At 35.4% G+C, this 17,538-nt stretch overlaps 1 protein-coding gene across 2 annotated transcripts in view; it reads left to right on the forward strand.

The window, feature by feature from the left end:
* Positions 1 to 6: 6 nt before the first annotated feature.
* Positions 7 to 17,538, forward strand: part of LOC110104613 — a 50,923-nt gene continuing 33,391 nt past the window's right edge. For both annotated transcript variants that reach the window (XM_020833787.2, XM_020833788.2), the window contains exon 1: positions 7 to 265. In XM_020833787.2, the coding sequence (XP_020689446.1) occupies positions 53 to 265 (213 nt within the window). In that variant the 5' untranslated portion in view covers positions 7 to 52. The remainder of the gene's footprint in view (positions 266 to 17,538) is intronic.

A 17,538-nucleotide genomic window follows, 5' to 3' on the forward strand; every position in this document is an offset into this window, starting at 1 on the left:
TTCGTAAAACTGAGAACCAAACGAACCCTTATCCGTTCTCGGAGTACGCGCGATGAAGAAGGAACTGCTGTCCTCCGTTCCATGGCGGGGCGAAGAAAGGAGCGAAAATTTTCCTAACGCAAAGCTGAAAGTCACTAATAATTCTGGTTCCATGCCGACGATGCATGTTCCCCGTAAGAGTTCCGTGGCTGGCAAGGCCGACATAGACGATAACGTTGCCGAGATCGACCCCGAGCTTAGATACAGTTTTCATAGGAACGTTCAGGTATTTCTCTTATGCATGCTTCCCTTATCTATTGCCCTTGTTTCACTGACGAGTTTGCACATTAGCGATCAAGTCATGTTTTCTTGCAGCAGTGCATGATTCGACAATGATTTTTCTTTTCTTTTGGCGCCATCACTTATTATTTTTCTGTTCCAAAATTAGGGTTTTAGTTGGTCTAGTGTTTGGGTACTGTACACCCCAATATGCCCCACAGGAAACTCAGGGCTCAACCAAGTTTGCCTCCGTGGAATTCACCTAACAGGTGGCTTTGTCAAAGTATCTGCTTCAATGAGATTCAACAAGGGCAGGCACTTACCCCAATGGAACTCCCTCTCGTCAAAGAAGCATGCATCCCAACTAGATTGACTGAGGGAGTTATTTCCTCAACAGATCTCCACTTCAGGAGGCATTTCACTCATGATAACTCATTCAAATGGAAAAACTCATCTTAGCCAATGCGTCTCTCCCCTGTGAGAGTGCCTCTCACCCAAATTATAGGAGATTCACTTCTGCCAACTCCTAAGTTATGGCCTCATCAATCATGACAATCCTCTGCTAAGAAGGAATCACTCAGGGCACCCGCCGACATCGCTCGCCCTAGGCACTTGACCAAGAAGCCCTTGTCGAGAGCAGTCACCATAGTTACCTGTCGAAGGGAGCTAGAGCTGTGTCAGATATGGCTCTTTACTTATAGCCGCAAAGCCCATCCACATTTCTTTTACTATCAAATTGTGTATTTGATGGACAACCAAAATTTAACAGCCCATAGCGATTTGATGGAGATGGAGGAATGACTCGTAAGAATGATCCAAAAGGCATTTGAGTGAGTCCAGAGGGGATATCAAGGGCGAACTTGGCAGAAAGATTCTCAAACTTAGTTATTAGAACAGGGTAAATTAGTGTCATGGTGTTAGCTTCAATGCTGGCTGTAGATGAGACCCACTATTGCATTGCTGATGAATAATCCACTCTCGCACCCAAGCATGGAGGTGGAAATTAAGATTGACCAACATGTTCTTTAGGGGGATCATAAAAGTGAGGCCACCAAAGAGGTTTAAGATACCCCGCCAAAAGTCATAATAGGAAAGATCAGACCCTCTTGACTGTTGCATATCGATAACCTCGTTGATGGATGTCAAAGACACATTAAATGTCGTTGTTCTTCATCACCTTAAAGGCAACCACTCTTAGATGGTTCTGGCATCTACCACTAGGCATCATCATCACATCCTTTGTCAAGTTCAAAGGACGATGATCACAAAAATTGTGAGCGCCTAGAAATCTCTGAAGAAGTTACAGGTTTTCTTGAAGATTAGGTAGCATCCACATGAATTCTTGAGAAACTTCATTATTAAGTTCCAGAGGGAGATGATATATGTGAAAGAACCTAGAACCGACAGTTGCCCAAGCTGCTCTAACCCAAGTCTTTAGGCAGGGCTTATTCAGGTATGCACTTGACTTGCAATAGTCAAGAACTTTAGCGAAGTTACTGAAACTTGCCAACAACCACATCAATGCTGAGAATTATTATAATTTTGCTTAGTCCTCTTTTATTGCTCACCGTCGAGATTTGTTTAAGAGGCACGATCAATCTCAATTTTTTTTTAAAAAGTTAAAAAGAGTCTCGACCAGGTTGGGCTATCGGGTCGTAAAAAAATAATATAAATATTAAATATCTACGTGCCAGCATTTTATTGGAGTCTGGATGTATGCTGACTCCACAAAGAATATTTTCTCCCCATAGAGGGCCAAAGCATAGTTAGGATAGTTTTTCCCGTTTGGACTCTGCATAGAATAATTTCTCCAAGGGAACAAGCTAGTTTCAATCCAGGCCATTCATATAATCAGGGTGGTACTCACTATCTTTAGAGGAGATGGAGTTGAATTATCTCGGTAAGCTAGTCTTTAGCGACCTCGATCGAGAGAGGTCAACTTGGGAACTATGCTCAGGATGTTTGTGGCTGGAGTAGGCCCAGTGACTTTAATTGAAGAGGATAAGCTAGCGAGTGACCGTCCTTTTAATGATGCTATGGTGATCACTACTTTAATTGCTAACTATCATATTATTAGTATATTGATGAACATGGAAAGCTTAGCCAACTTAATTTTTTAATGTTTTCAAGAAATTGAACTTATCTGCTTCTCATCTCATCCCCATTATAGATCTATTCTATTACTTCTCAAGAATGTGATGAGATATTGAAGGGATGATTGGCTTACACATCACCCAGGGCGAGGGAAAATCCCAGTACACGACAATGGCCGACTTCATTGTGATGGATGCACCCGCCACATATAATGTCATCTTCGGGTGACCATTGTTGCACACTTTCAAGGTGGCCGTCTATACTTATCATGTGACTATCAAGTTTCTAAGACGAGAATTAAAGATCATTGTAATGGGTTACTTGATGCAATTAAGGGCCTGCTACCTAAGCCACAAGAAAAGTTTTTTTTTTGAAATTAGCTCAGTGTCTAGGACTTGGAGCACATATGACTTGAATGATTTGTTATTCATAAGATAAATTAATATATTAGTATATTTTATTTGGCACATTGATACAAATATTTCTCCTAAGTTCCTTTTTTGCTAGCGAGTCATTCATGAGGTACTTGAGAAATGATACAACCAAAAAAACGAGAAGCCTACTAGGTATGCCAATAATCACTTCCTTTCAAAATAACGTAAATAAACATGACTAGACCTTACAACTTCAAATAAAAGGACACAACACCTTACAATCTTTTATAGTTTAAGAAGAAAAATACAATGGGGTGTAAACCATAGATAGAAGAAATATATATAAGTTCAAGACGAAGTCATAGAGGGGAAGGGGAAAAGAAGCTAGCTCACAAGCTAGAGAAAACCCTTAGATTTTTTTTACTCGAAAAATTTACACATAACATTCTTCTAAAACAGTCACCAAATATCACTATAAATAGAGAAAAAGAAGCCCAAAAGACACCTAAACAGCTGCCCAAAACAACCAACCAAAATAAGAGAAAGGAGCTCAAAAGACACCCAAGCAATCGCACAAAACAACCAACAAGAATAGGGGAAAGCCAAGGGACAACAACAACAATCGAACAACCAAAGGGGAACTAGGAAAGCTAGGGAGCAGGAACCGAACAACCAAAGTAAGGGGAACCAGGAAAGCCATGGAGCAGGAACTAAACAACCAAGGCCAAACAGTAGCCATCCGCCCGGGGGGGGGGGGGGGGCTTACATCATTTCTCCCATGGGAGAGAATTTTAATCTCCCGATGAGATAGCTTTAAAACATCCATCAAGCGCAGATTGAGCCATATCCAACTCCCGAATCAAAGCAGCATTCTTCTTTTCGATCATCACCTTTTCTTGATTAAACTCGGCTAGAAGCAGTCTATTTTTCTTCTCATATCTTTCTGCACACAAATTTATTTTCTCCTGAATTTTGTAAAGCTTGTTATGGATTGGATCGGTAGAACTTCCTTGGGACGGGACCCATCTGTTTGTTGGAATGTCCATTTTATTTAGAAAGAAAAAAGACTCATAAAAACCTAAGTTTCTTATACCAAATTACAACAACAACAACAACATCAAGCCTTTATCCTACTTCGTGGGGTCGGCTACATGAATTCTTTTTCTCCATTCTATCCTATTAAAAGTCAAATTCTCATTTAAATCTATTAAAGAAAGGTCATTCATAATATTTTCTAACCAAGTCTTTTTAGGCCTACATCTATCTTTCTTAACATAAGTCAAATCTAATACTTCTACTCTCCTAACCAGGTCATCGGAAGGTCGCCGTTTTATGTGACCAAACCATCTAAGGCGATTCTCTCTAATCTTATCTTCTACTGAGCTACTCCAACCTTTTCACGTATATGCTCATTTCGTATCCTATCTCTAAGGGTAAAGCCACTCATCCACCTGAGCATCCTCATCTCTATCACACTTAACTTACTATTACGCTTCTCTTTTAATGGCCAACATTCAGCACCATAAAGCATTGCAGGCGTCAACACCATCTTATAGATTTTTCCCTTGAGCTTGAGGGGTACTTTTCTATCACACAACAAGCCTGATGCATTCCTCCACTTCAACCATCCAACTTGAATTCTGCTGATAATATCCCCATCTATTTCATCATCACTCTGAACAATAGATTTAAGATATCTAAAACGTGTACTCTTATTAATGACTTGATCGCCCAAAGTCACAATCCCCTCACTAGGTGTATTAATACTAAAATTATACTCCATATATTGTGTTTTAAATCTACTTAAGCGAAAACCTTTAGACTCTAAGGTTGACCTCCATAATTCATGTTTACCTTCAACTCCCTCTCTAGTCTTATCAATAAGAAGAATATCATAAGCAAAAAACATATGCCAAGGTACATCCTAAATGTCTAGTGAGAACATTCATGACTAAAGTAAAAAGATATGGGCTTAAGGCTGATCCTTAATGTAACCCAACCGAAATAGGAAAATACTTGGTCAAACCACCTTGTGTTTGAACACAAGTAATAGCTCCTACATACATATCTTTAATGATTTGAATATAAGCGTTATTAACTCCTTTCTTTTCAAGAACTCTTCATAGCACTTCTCTTGGAACTTTATCATATGCTTTTTTCTAAATCAATAAATATCATATGTAGATCATCCTTATTTTCTCCATATTTTTCCATCAAACCTCTTAATAAATGTATGGCTTCCATAACCGACCTACCCCACATGAATCCAAATTGATTTTGAGAAACATTAGTATTACGTCGCAACCTATGTTCCATAACTCGCTCCCATAGTTTTAAAGTATGACACATTAACTTAATTCCTCTATAATTCGCACAATCTTGTGCGTCACCTTTATTCTTAAAAAGAGGAATTAAGACACTCATTATCCTCTCATCGGGCATCTTTTTAGTTTTCAAAATAGTATTAAAAAGTTTAGTAAGCCAAAAAATTCCTTCATCTCCTCAGCATTTCCACATCTCTATTAGAATATCATTAGGTCCATTAGCATTTCCACCCTTCATTTTTTTTAAAGCCTCTCTAACTTCGGTTTTATTAATACGCCGATAAAAATAAAAATCTTTATTTTCATTTAGGATGCTAAGGTCACTACAGGCAATCTTATTTTCACAATCTTCATTAAAAAGTTTAGCAAAATATCTCATCCACCTTTTGTTGAATATCATCTTCTAAGAAAAGTATTTTTTTGATCTACATCCTTAATACAATTCACTTGAACTAAATCCTTACTACTCCTATCTCTTTGTTTGACTAACTTATACATATATTCTTCTCCATCCTTAGTATCTAATCTATTATATAAATCACTAAAAGCTATGGTCTTTGCATCGCATATTATTTTTTTAGATTCCTTACGAGCATCTTTATATCTTTCCCAATTATCAAAATTTTTAAAATTAAACTAATTTTTATAACAAATTTTCTTATTTTAATATTTTCTTGTACATTTGGATACCACCACAAACTACTTTTATTATTAGGAGTTATTCCCTTTGATACTCCAAGCACATCTTTTGCAATATTCTTAATATTACTAGCCACTTTTTCCCACATAATATTAACATCCTCATACACAAATAAAATCTTAATAATTAAAATCTTACTCTCAAAAATATTTTTATTAATATTCTTTAAATGCTCCTAATCTAATCCTAGAATATCGTTTTACTTTATTTATTATTTATTATCCCTTTATCTTAAAGTTCAAAACTAATAATCGATGTTGGGTACATAAATTTTCACTCGTAATAACTTTACAATCTTTGCAATCGAAACGATCTAATTTTCTTATAAGAAAATAGTCAATCTGAGTTGTACTATATCCATTTTTATAAGTGATCAGATGTTCATTCATTTTCTTAAATAAAATATTAGCAATTAAAAATTATAAGTTAAATAAAAATCTAATATGATCTTTCCACTTTCATTTGTCGTTTTAAACCCATAGCCACCATGAATACTTTTAAAATCATCTACCTCTCTACCAACATGTCCATTTAAATATTCTCCAATTAAAACTCTTTCTTCAAAAGGTATCTTTGTATTAATTCTTCTAAGTCATTTCAAAACTTTAATTTATAACTCTTATCCAAACCTACTTGAGGAGCATAAGCACTTATAATATTAACAATCTTAGTATTAACAATAATGTTTAAAGCTATAATTCTATCTCCAATCCTATTAATTTTTATAACATTATACTTTAAACTCTTATCTATAATAACACCTACACCATTTCTAGTATGACTCCTACCGGATTACCAAATATTAAATCCTAAATTATCAATTTCCTTAGCCTTCTCTTTAACCCATTTAGTTTCCTAAATGCACAAAATATTTAACTTCATATGAATTATAATATCTATGAATTTGATTAATTTTCCTATAAGGGAACCTATATTTCAAGTTCTTATCCTAATTATAATTTCATATTTTTAGTTTCATGGACTAGCTTCATTGCCCACATCCGTCCTTGATGTGGGAACCCTTGCCTATTTAACACTGCACTCGGGCGTCGGTGTAGCGGCCATTGCACACTTGTCTTGTATTCAGGCCATACAGCGCCTCGCTTCTAGGGGACGCTCGAGCATTAACACAATTTCTTAAATGATTCATGTCATTATTATTCGACAAGTTTTACGTTGGTTGTCGACTACCTAACGCAACCCTCCACTTTTTTCATCCAAGACTTGGGACCTGGTAACGACAGTGTTTAGGTATGCAAATAATCTCTGATACCAAATTGATGCATAAAAAATAACGAGAAGCCTACTAGGTATGCAAATAATCGCTTCCTTTCCAAATAACTTAAATAAACACGACCACACCTTACAACTTCAAATAAAAGGACACAACACCTTAAAACCTTTTGTAGTTTAAGAAGAAAGATACAGTGGGGGTGTAAACCATGGATAGAAGAAATAGATATAAGTCCAAGACGAAGTTATAGAGGGGAAGGGAAAAAGAAGCTAGTTCGCAAGCTAGAGAAAACCCTCGGTTTTTTTTTACTCCAAAAATAATCACATAACATTCTTCTAAAACAGTCACAAAACATCACTATAAATAGACAAAAAGAAGCCCAAAAGACACCAAATAGCCACCCAAAACAACCAACCAAAATAGCGAAAAGGAGCTCAAAAGATACCCAAGCAGCCGCCCAAAACAGCCAACTAGAACAGTGTAAAGCAAAGGGACAACAACTGCAACCGAACAGCCAAAGCAAGGGGAACTGGGTAAGCCAGGGAGCAGGAACCGAATAGCCAAAGCAAGGTGATCCAGGAAAGCCAGAGAGCAGGAACCGAACAACCAAAGCAAAGGGAATCGGGAAAGCTAGGGAGCAGGAACCGAATAGCCAAGGCCAAACAACAGCCATCTGCCCCCCCAAATCATCCCAAAGGGGAAATCCTCCCAAAGGGGGGGGGGGGGGGTGGCATTGCTTACGTTAAAAAACTCGTTAGTGTTCACGATTGTACTCGGGGAACCCGTCCAATTTTTTGAAGTGCTTGGGGAAGTCATGTATCACCGTGTGTAGAATAATTAGAATAGAATAATGTTCCACTAACATTAGGAGCACAACTTGATTAGGAGCACAACTTGCCAAAGTTCAAAGTCTTCAACTTCTGACTTAGGCAAGTTATGAGACCATCATCTGAGAAATTTCAACTTATAATGATAACCCAACTAGCAATAAAAGAGGTAGACCTACTTGGTTGCAGAGATTATGTGATCTCATCCTAGGGTCGAGTTTAATATGGTAAGATTGTTCCCTGATGGCGAGCTGAGGCCCCTAGGAAAATGACCTATAGGAGAATTGAGGCCCTAGGAAGACAAATAATTTGAGCTTAATGTGGTTCTCGTTATCTTAGTTGAGCAGCCTACATAAGTTAATAAGACTCTATGAACCTTCAAGAACAAACCAATTCTTTGTTCTAAAATATTTCAAAAGCATGAAAATTCTATATTGAGATCAGCCATTGTATTCACTCATCCCTTCTCTCTCTCTTGTCTTCTAGGAGAATCCAATGAACTACCCATAAGGCCCTTTGAGTGTCTCAAAAAACATGAAAATCGTGCTACCTTAAAAGCTTTGGAGGTTGCTCCCCTGTTTGTGATAAGATTTGCAGTGAATAGTTGTGCGAGTTCCTTCCAGTCAGTTAGTGAAGATGTGTGCCCCCGTGATGATAAGTTTTATCTAAGTTGATGACAAATGAGTTGATGAACAAAAAGCCTAGCCCTAGAAGGCAACTTGTTAAGAAACAACACATGTTAATAAACAACACATTCAATCGGACAAGAAAACAAGGCAGGAACAATACGAATGATTCGGTCAAATATTTGGAAGAGCAAGCAAGAGACAATGATATACAACTGAATGTTTATCATCAAAGTGTAAAAAAGAACGCAGCAACCCATGGTTTAGTCACCTAACACCCTCCGCCTAGTTGCCCCATGCCGCCTAGCTAAATAAAATTTTCCTAATTCTCTCACAAATCTGAATTCAAATCAAACATCTTTCCCTAAATAAATTTTTCTTAATTCCTCCTAGATTTGAATCTGAATTCAAATCAGTCATCTTTCCCTAAATAAAATTTCTTAATTTCCTCTCAATTTTAATTTTCTATGATAAGTAATTAAAGTGGAATTAATCCCCTTTGCTCTTCATGCCTGCCGCCCACCATAGTGGGGCCCATAGGCTCAGCTGATCCATAACTTCCTCAAGGAGCCACTTTGTCCTCAAGGTGGAACGAAGAAATTGTTGCTGAAGCACTAGACTAATAGAATTGAACTGGAAAAGAAATTGACACCGGTTTGAGTGATCCCTACCTCCAACATCTCTATGATTAATCTCTTGATCTCATCCTTCAGGATTTGAAGATAATGGTACGAACGAACATTGATAGGTGAGGCTCCTTCTTTCAAGACGATGGCATGCTCGTGTTCCCGCAAAGGAGGCAACCCTTGAACTGGTTCGAACACCTTTCGATAATGCTACAGAAGTGATTGAATCATGTCTGATGCTTCTATCTTCTCCCCAGATTCTTCTCCTTCCAAACTCTGCAGCTCCATCAAAAATCCCACAGCTTCAACTTTTCACCTCCTTTGAAGTGGCTCCAAAGGTGGCATCTCCTCTTCTTCCCTCAAAATTTCCACCTCCCAATTCTCCCTCATCGTCCCTATATTAGTTTTTCTCTTACTTCCTTGTCTGGTTAATGGTGCCCTTGCCTCTGATGTTGTTGTATTGGCTTGAAACCCTAACATCATTTTCATCATATCTTTTAGATTCAAAAGTCTGCCCTCAATTGCTGAAATTCACTCTCCAAATTTAGATTTTAGATTTTCAACTTCCCCATCAAGCCTCTACTTCAATGCTTCAATCTTCTTAGCCGCTATAGGTCCCAACAAAGGTGCTTTGACACCAATTTGATAAGAATCTAAACTCCACATAGCAAATAAACAACAATAACGAAGAGAAAATGTAGCAGAAACCAAGGAGAGAATGAAATTATGTGCTAATGTCTTTTAATATTAGCACAACAAACCAATATACAAATTGATCTACTATTTGAGAGGTAAATCGACTCTCCACAAACCCTAGGCTCTGCTAGGAACAACTCCAAAGAGAACTATATATAAAAAAAAAAAAAAAAAATCCCATAATGAAAATAAAACAACACAATTAACCCTATTATAAACATTCCTACTTTCCTCCCAAATTTAAATTCAAGTCAATCCTGTTTTCATAAATAAAACTTTTCTAATTTCCTTTCAAATCTGAATTGAAATCAGCCCTATTTTCTAAATAAACCTTTCTCAATTCCTTCTCAAATCTGAATTTAAATCAGTCCTCTTCCCCTAAATAAACTTTCCTAATTCCTTCCAAATTTTAGTTTTCTATTATAAGTAATTAAAGTGGAATTAATCCCCTTTGCTCTTTTTGCCCACCGCCTACCTTAGTGCGGCCCACAGGCTCAGCCGGTCAATCACTACCCCAAGCTGCTTAGCTAATTCAAACAGTAGCCCACGGTTCAGCCGCCCGAGCTCCCTCTACCCAGCTACCCAAATCTCCCAGCTGAACCCACCGAGGCTTAGGGTGTTTGGTGGGCGAGCACGGTTGGGAACCCCCCATCCCGTGTTCGAATCCCCTCTACTATGGCCTCGCCTCTTCAGTGAGGTAGCACAAATGCGAGCCCGATGCCGGTGGGTGGCCTTGCTAGGTTCTGCCGAGGAATTAGTTACGCTGCCAAACGCTTCATTTGGAGTGACAGCGGGTAGATACCCCCGTTCCAACAAAAAAAAAAAAATAACACCCAGCTGATCCAAACAACAGCCACGGTTTAGAAGAAAGACATCTGGTTCAACAAACATAAACCAAACATACCGGTTCAGCTTACAAGCAATAAATGTATTAATAAATAAGGAGTTTTAGATATTATTTGTATTTAATGTTTAAACCAACCCTAATAAAAGACCTTGCTAGTTGGGTTCAGAAAAACTCGATAAATACCATGTAAAGGCTGTATTCAGCAGGCATGAAAGAAATTTTCTGTTTTTTTTTCTCTCTTGGTCTAGGAGTTTGTATCTACTCGAAATGTGTCTCCCCTTCTTGATCCTTCAAGAAGCATATCACGAATCCTTTCCTTTTGCGACAAAATCTACAATACGTAAAGTGCAAGTCCCTTCTAGGTGGGAGAGTGTAGATGGGTGGCGCTGTGAAAACCAATCTCTGGCAAAAGGAGATATTCATCTAAGAAGATATAATTCTAAATCACCCACACAAGAAATATCTTAGTTAAAAGTTTGGGAATTCCCTCGGAAGGCTGCAATTGAAAATGCAATACATCAGTCACTCATCCATGATTCGAACATGCATGCATGCATAACAATAAAGAGGAGAATAATGAGTTTGCGCATTTTGCATTCATCTTTTAAAAAAAAATTACATTGTTTTTGTGATAAAAAAAAGGCGGCAGTCTTATTCATTGGCCTCGCTTGTTCCTTTTCTCTTATCCTTTGAGGAACCTGACTCAGAGTAAAAATTTTTGCTATCTTCGAATTTGCTATTGAGGTCATTGTTGGCCACCAATTTCTTTCTTTCGCCAACTCTGTAGCTATTTTCAAGGTGACCTTGATAACTTTTCTTCGAGGGCGTCAGCCTCCTCGGCTGACTATCAAATAGAGTGGCGTCAAACGGAGCCTTAGGTGTCTTGTAGAATATGGTTAGGAGTTAGGTTGCTTCTTTTTGTTCTTTCATGTGAATTCTTTGTTCTTGACATGAGCTATTAGTCTTGGAGAGCTGGGGGTTCTTTTCCTGAAAGAATTTATGAAATAGTTTTGCATTAGTTTTATTTAATTAAACTATTTGATTTGACTTTAGAATAATAGTGGAAATATTTGTCCAAATTCCAAGTTCAATTGAAGCTTGCTTGAATTCTAAGTTGATTTGAGATTGACTCAACTCATTCCAAGGTGATCACAAACTATATTTTTTGCTTAAAAATTATATGGTGGATTTTGAACTTAGGGTGTTGATATTGGATCCTAATTTCAATAAAATCATCAATAAAAAAAAATCGAGTAAAGGAAGAAAATAATCTTACTAAAATATACCATCAAATCACTGAAAGAAAATTGAATACTATTGATGAAAAGTTTGTGTTTCAAAATATATTTCCAACCCTTCAAGACTAGCTATAAAGTTTAACTATTAGGCTACAAACCCCACCAGAGCATGACCTTAGGGATGATCAACTTAGAAGCATTCCATTACAACCTTAAAGGAATACCTATCAAGTTGTCTTAACCAATAAGATCTTATTAACCCTACATCACGGTGTGATAAACTAAACTTGATTTGTATTAAATTATTCCATAAAATTAAGCTGATTAATTAAATTAATTCAGAACACCTATTATATAGTATGATATACATTGTTCATACAATTCAAAATTTAAACTGCCATAATTAAGACAACTTAAACTATCACTTACATGGAGATAATTATGTTGATTGTACAATATCATGTCCTTCGTCCATTATGATTTGTTCACATTTTGAATTAACTTGATTAATTACAAATTTCTTATCTCAATAAAAGTTATCCATATATGTTTTAAAAGAGAACTAGATCGTATTATAAATTTTCTGAATTTGAGTTCTAGGTAATCGTGCAGTATAATTCTTGCTTGTACAATACGATCAATTTTGATCAATTTTTATTGGTTTTCTTTTTATTGTATTTATTTCTATTCTATACGTGTGCGTGCTACTTATCATAGCAATTTATATACCTCAAAGACATGCAAATATACGACTCAAAAAACATTTTAGATGTTAAAGCTCATGCCTTTAATTCTTCTGAATTAGCATGAATGTCTAGACTTGTAAGCTATCTTGAGTTGGATCACAGACTAGGTTAATCATCTTAAACTATGAGCTTTGTTTGAGTTCTGTATGTTATTCTTGGCGTCTTTGTTATTTGAATTTTCTCTTCCCAATTTGTACTATAAATGCTAGTGCATATAGCTGTACAACTTTATATTAAATATTGCTAGGTCAAATCAAATTATGTTTGTAATTATGAAAACATTTTAATGCTAGTTAGGTTTTTTTCTTTTTAATGGTGGTAAACATATTTTAATCATATACTGAGATTTTGGAGTTTAATAGTGTTAAACATATTTTCATCGTCTTAAACTATGAGCCTTCTTATATTTCTCTTTTATATGCATTGAGTGTAAGATTATGTGAGTACATAAAATTATAGTGCCTAATGCATGTTAAAAAAAAAAATCTAGCATATATTAAGCAAAAAATTTGAATAGACACAACTCACAATTTGAATTTTAATAACAAGCTGTAGAAACACTTAAACATTACTGCAAAGTGCGAAAAAAAAAAAAAAGTTTACAACCAAACTTCTAACTTCTCCTTTGACACATAAAAAGGAGAGATGTACAGCTATAAAAAAATTCAAATATAAGCAAAGACAAATAGACTATTATGTATGTGTTGCTGCTGCTATTGTTGCCATCTCTCTTCATTTTGTTGCTGCTGCAATTTCTCAATTTCTTGGTCAATTTGATCATCTATTTTGTGCTTGAGGCTGGACAAATAGCTATTCCAAGCATCTTGAGGGTTTGTATAAGCTAGAGGAGCTTGGTGTGGAGGTGGTGTAGGAGATGCTGCGTCTTCTTCACTTTTTTCATTATCATTCTCGTCAATATTGAAGACACGAATTGTTTCATTAAGGAGGATATGCAATGAGTGATTGATGAAGGAAGCAAGAATAAGACTATGCTGTTTGGCATAGCATAAATTTTCTTTAAGTTGCAGGGCATATGCGGTCACACCACTAAAAACAAGATTTTGACATCACTTAACTTTTGGGTTGCAAAGAGTTAAGTTTTGTAATGTATTCGATGAAGATAATAGTGGCATTGAATTTGGTGCAAGTAATGCAGTAATAAGTTACTAATGGAGAGAAGTGGGATGATATTGATATGATCATCCGTTTTGAGAATCGGTAAAGCATATATTGAATAACTTGAGCATTTTGTATGAGACTTATAATTAGGGGTTGATGATGAGTCAAAGGTGAGTTTCACAAAACTTGATTAATGTTTGATCAATCATAAGTGGCTTTGGTAGTGATAGTGTGTGAATGAACACTAGAATTAGATATCTGAAGTTAGTCGTGCAACCCTGATCAGGGATATCACCTATCATTGATATACAATTGATCACATAAAGGTATGCTTGGCATTGGTGATAAGGTTGGAGAAAAATTCAAAGAGTAATTCTGAGTGATGTGAATGAGCTCCTGAAAAATAAGATCTGGAGTGTAGCACTGAAAAAGAGATCATAGATGGAGGTTTGAATCATTGATTGAGGATCTTCTATAATGCTCGCAGGCCATTGCATCATAGACATCCCTGAAATTGTGATTGTGTTGTTGAATACATGCTGGTGATTCAATGCCTCTTGATCTCAACTCATTCATAAGCTCTCAAGGATTGGAAGAAGGAATGTGAGTGAATTAGTGGCTGGTAGGGTTATTTTTAAGCATTCTAGGATCTGTGATCATACAAGAGGGTATATATTATATTAGGATATAGAGTGTAAAGTATGATAAGTTCATCACATTGATTGTCCCAATGGCTAGAAAATATATAGTTTAATTGAAAGACGAATCATATGTTACAATGTTGGTCATATAATATGATTGATTTGATGTAAACGGTTATTTAATGCATTTTTTAATAACTAATTTGGTCAATCGTATGAGAATTTTATGATTGCATAATTTGGTTCTTTTGCCATCCTTCGTTTGCAAATTCACTTAGTAACATCCTGAAGATTTTTCTTTTAAGACATCTCGAGAGAAACAAACTAGGGAACATAAACAAAAAAAATGGGTAAGAATAAAACAAATAAAAGCAAACAAATAATTAATCAAGCTAATGGGAAGACAACTTCATGAATTAAATTAGGTTTCTACATCTATAACATCCAATTTAATTCTTAGGATACTAAACCTGCTATGACAAATGGTTTCATGAATATGTCCACAAATTGATTTTTATGGCAATGAAATGAGTTTCTATGTCACCCTTGGATACATGATCTTGGATAAAGTGATGGCTAGTGTCAATATGCTTAGTTTTGCAATATTGTATAATACTCTTTGTTATACATATGATGCTAGTTTTGTCACACATAACAGGTGTTTTCTCAACAAGAATTCTAAAATCAAGTGGCTATTGCTTGAGTCATAAGACTTGAGCAATAGAGCTACGTGCTGCTATATGTTCTGCTTCAGCGGTGGAGATAGCTACTAAATTTTATTTTCTTCTTGATCATGAGTCTTGGGATGTCTTATGAATCTACATGCTCTAGATATGCTTTTTCTATCAACTTTCCTATAAAATCAGCATTAGAATATCCACTATGATCAAATGACATGTTATTTATTGGATAGCAACTTCCTATCAAATATCTAAAAATGTGCTTCAAGAACAACAACAACAAGATCAAGCCTTTGTCCCATTACGTGCGGTCGGCTACATGAATCCTTTTTCTCCATTGTGTCTTGTTAAAAGTCAAATTCTCATTTAAATCTAACAAAGAGAGATCACTTCTAATATTTTCTAACTAAGTCTTTTTAGGTCTACCTATACCTTTCTTAACAAAACTCAAATCTAATACCTTTACTTTCCTAACCGGGTCATCGGAATGCTACCGTTTTATGTGATCAAATCATCTAAGGCGACTCTCTCTAATCTTATCTTCCACTTGTGCTACTCCAACCTTTTCACGTATGTGCTCATTTCGTATCCTATCTCTAAGGGTAAAGCCACTCATCCACTTGAGCATCCTCATCTCTGCAACACTTAATTTAGTATTATGCTTCTCTTTTAATGGCCAATATTCGACACCATAAAGCATTGCAGGTCTCAACACCATCTTATAGAATTTTCCCTTAAGTTTGAGGATTTTTCTATCACACAACAAGCCCTATGCATTCCTCCACTTCAACCATCCAACTTGAATTTTGATGATAATATTCCCATCTATTTCACAATCACTCTGAACAATAGATCCAAGATATCTAAAATGTGTACTCTTATTAATTACTTGATTGCCCAAAGTCACTATCCCCTCACTAGGTCTATTACTACTAAAATTACACTCCATATATTCAATTTTAGATATAAGAGAAAATTTTTAGACTCTAAGGTTGACTTCCATAATTAAAGTTTACCTTCAACTCCCTTTCTAGTCTTATCAACAAGAAGAATATCATCAACAAAAAGCATACACCAAGGTACATCCTCTTGCAAATGTCTAGTGAGAACATCCATGACTAAAGCAAAAAGATATGGGCTTAAGACTGATCCTTGATGTAATCCAACCGAAATAGGAAAATACTTAGTGAAACCATCTTGTGTCTGAACACAACTAATAGTTCTTGCATATATATCTTTAATGATTTTAATATAAGCATTATTAACTCTTTTCTTTTCAAGAACTCTCCATAGCACTTTTCTTGAAACTTTATCATATATTTTTCTAAATCAATAAATATCATATTTAGACCCTTTTTATTCTCTCTATATTTTTCCATCAAACCTCTCAATAAATGTATGACTTCCATAGTAGACCTACCCAGCATGAATCAAAATTGATTTTGAGAAACATTAGTATCACGCCGCAACCTACGCTCCAATAGTTTTAAAGTATGACACATTAACTTAATTCCTCTGTAATTCGCATAATCTTGTGCATTATCGTTATTTTTAAAAATAAGAATTAACACACTCATTCTCCACTCATTTGACATCTTTTTAGTCTTCAAAACAGTATTAAAAAATTTAGTAAGCAAAGAAATTCCTTCACCTCCTAAGCATTTCCACACCTCCATTGTAATATAATCAGGTCCAACAACTTTTTCATACTTCATTTTCTTTGAAGTCTCTCTAACTTCGGTTTTATTAATACGCTATAGAAACATATATCTTTTATTTAGGGTGGTAAGGTCACTACAGTCAATCGTATTTTCACATTCTTCATTAAAAAGTTTAGCAAAATATCTCATCCACCTTTGCTGAATATCATCTTCTAAGAAAATTATTTTTTGATCTTCATCCTTAATACATTTCACTTGAACAAAATTATTATTACTATCTCTTTGTTTGGCTAACTTATACATATATCTTTCTCTCCTTAGTATCTAATTTATTATATAAATCATTAAAAGCTAAGATCTTTGCATCACATATTGCTTTCTTAGATTCGTTACGTGCCTCTTTATATCTTTCTCTATTATCAGAATTTTTACATCTAAACTAATTTTTTTCTTTTCTTGCATTTTTTGATTTCACCAACAACTATTTTTACTATTAGGAGCTTTTTCTTTTGATACTCTAAGTACATTTTTTGCAATATTCTTAATATGACTTGTCATTTTTTTCCACATAACATTAACATCCTCATGAATAGACAAAATCTTACTCTTAAAAATATTTTTATTAATATTTTTTAAATGCCCCATCTAATCCTAGAATATCGTTTTACTTTATTTTTTTATTTTCTGCCTCTTTATCTTAAAGTCCAAAACTAATAATTGATGTTAGGTACACAAATTTTCACTCGGAATAATTTTACAATATTTGCAATCTAAACGATCTAATTTTCTTATAAGAAAATAATTAATCTGAGTTTTACTATATCCATTTTTATAAGTGATGATATGC

The sequence above is a fragment of the Dendrobium catenatum genome, unplaced genomic scaffold (assembly GCF_001605985.2).
Source record: "Dendrobium catenatum unplaced genomic scaffold, ASM160598v2 fragScaff_scaffold_1391, whole genome shotgun sequence".
Classification (NCBI taxonomy): Eukaryota; Viridiplantae; Streptophyta; class Magnoliopsida; order Asparagales; family Orchidaceae; genus Dendrobium; species Dendrobium catenatum.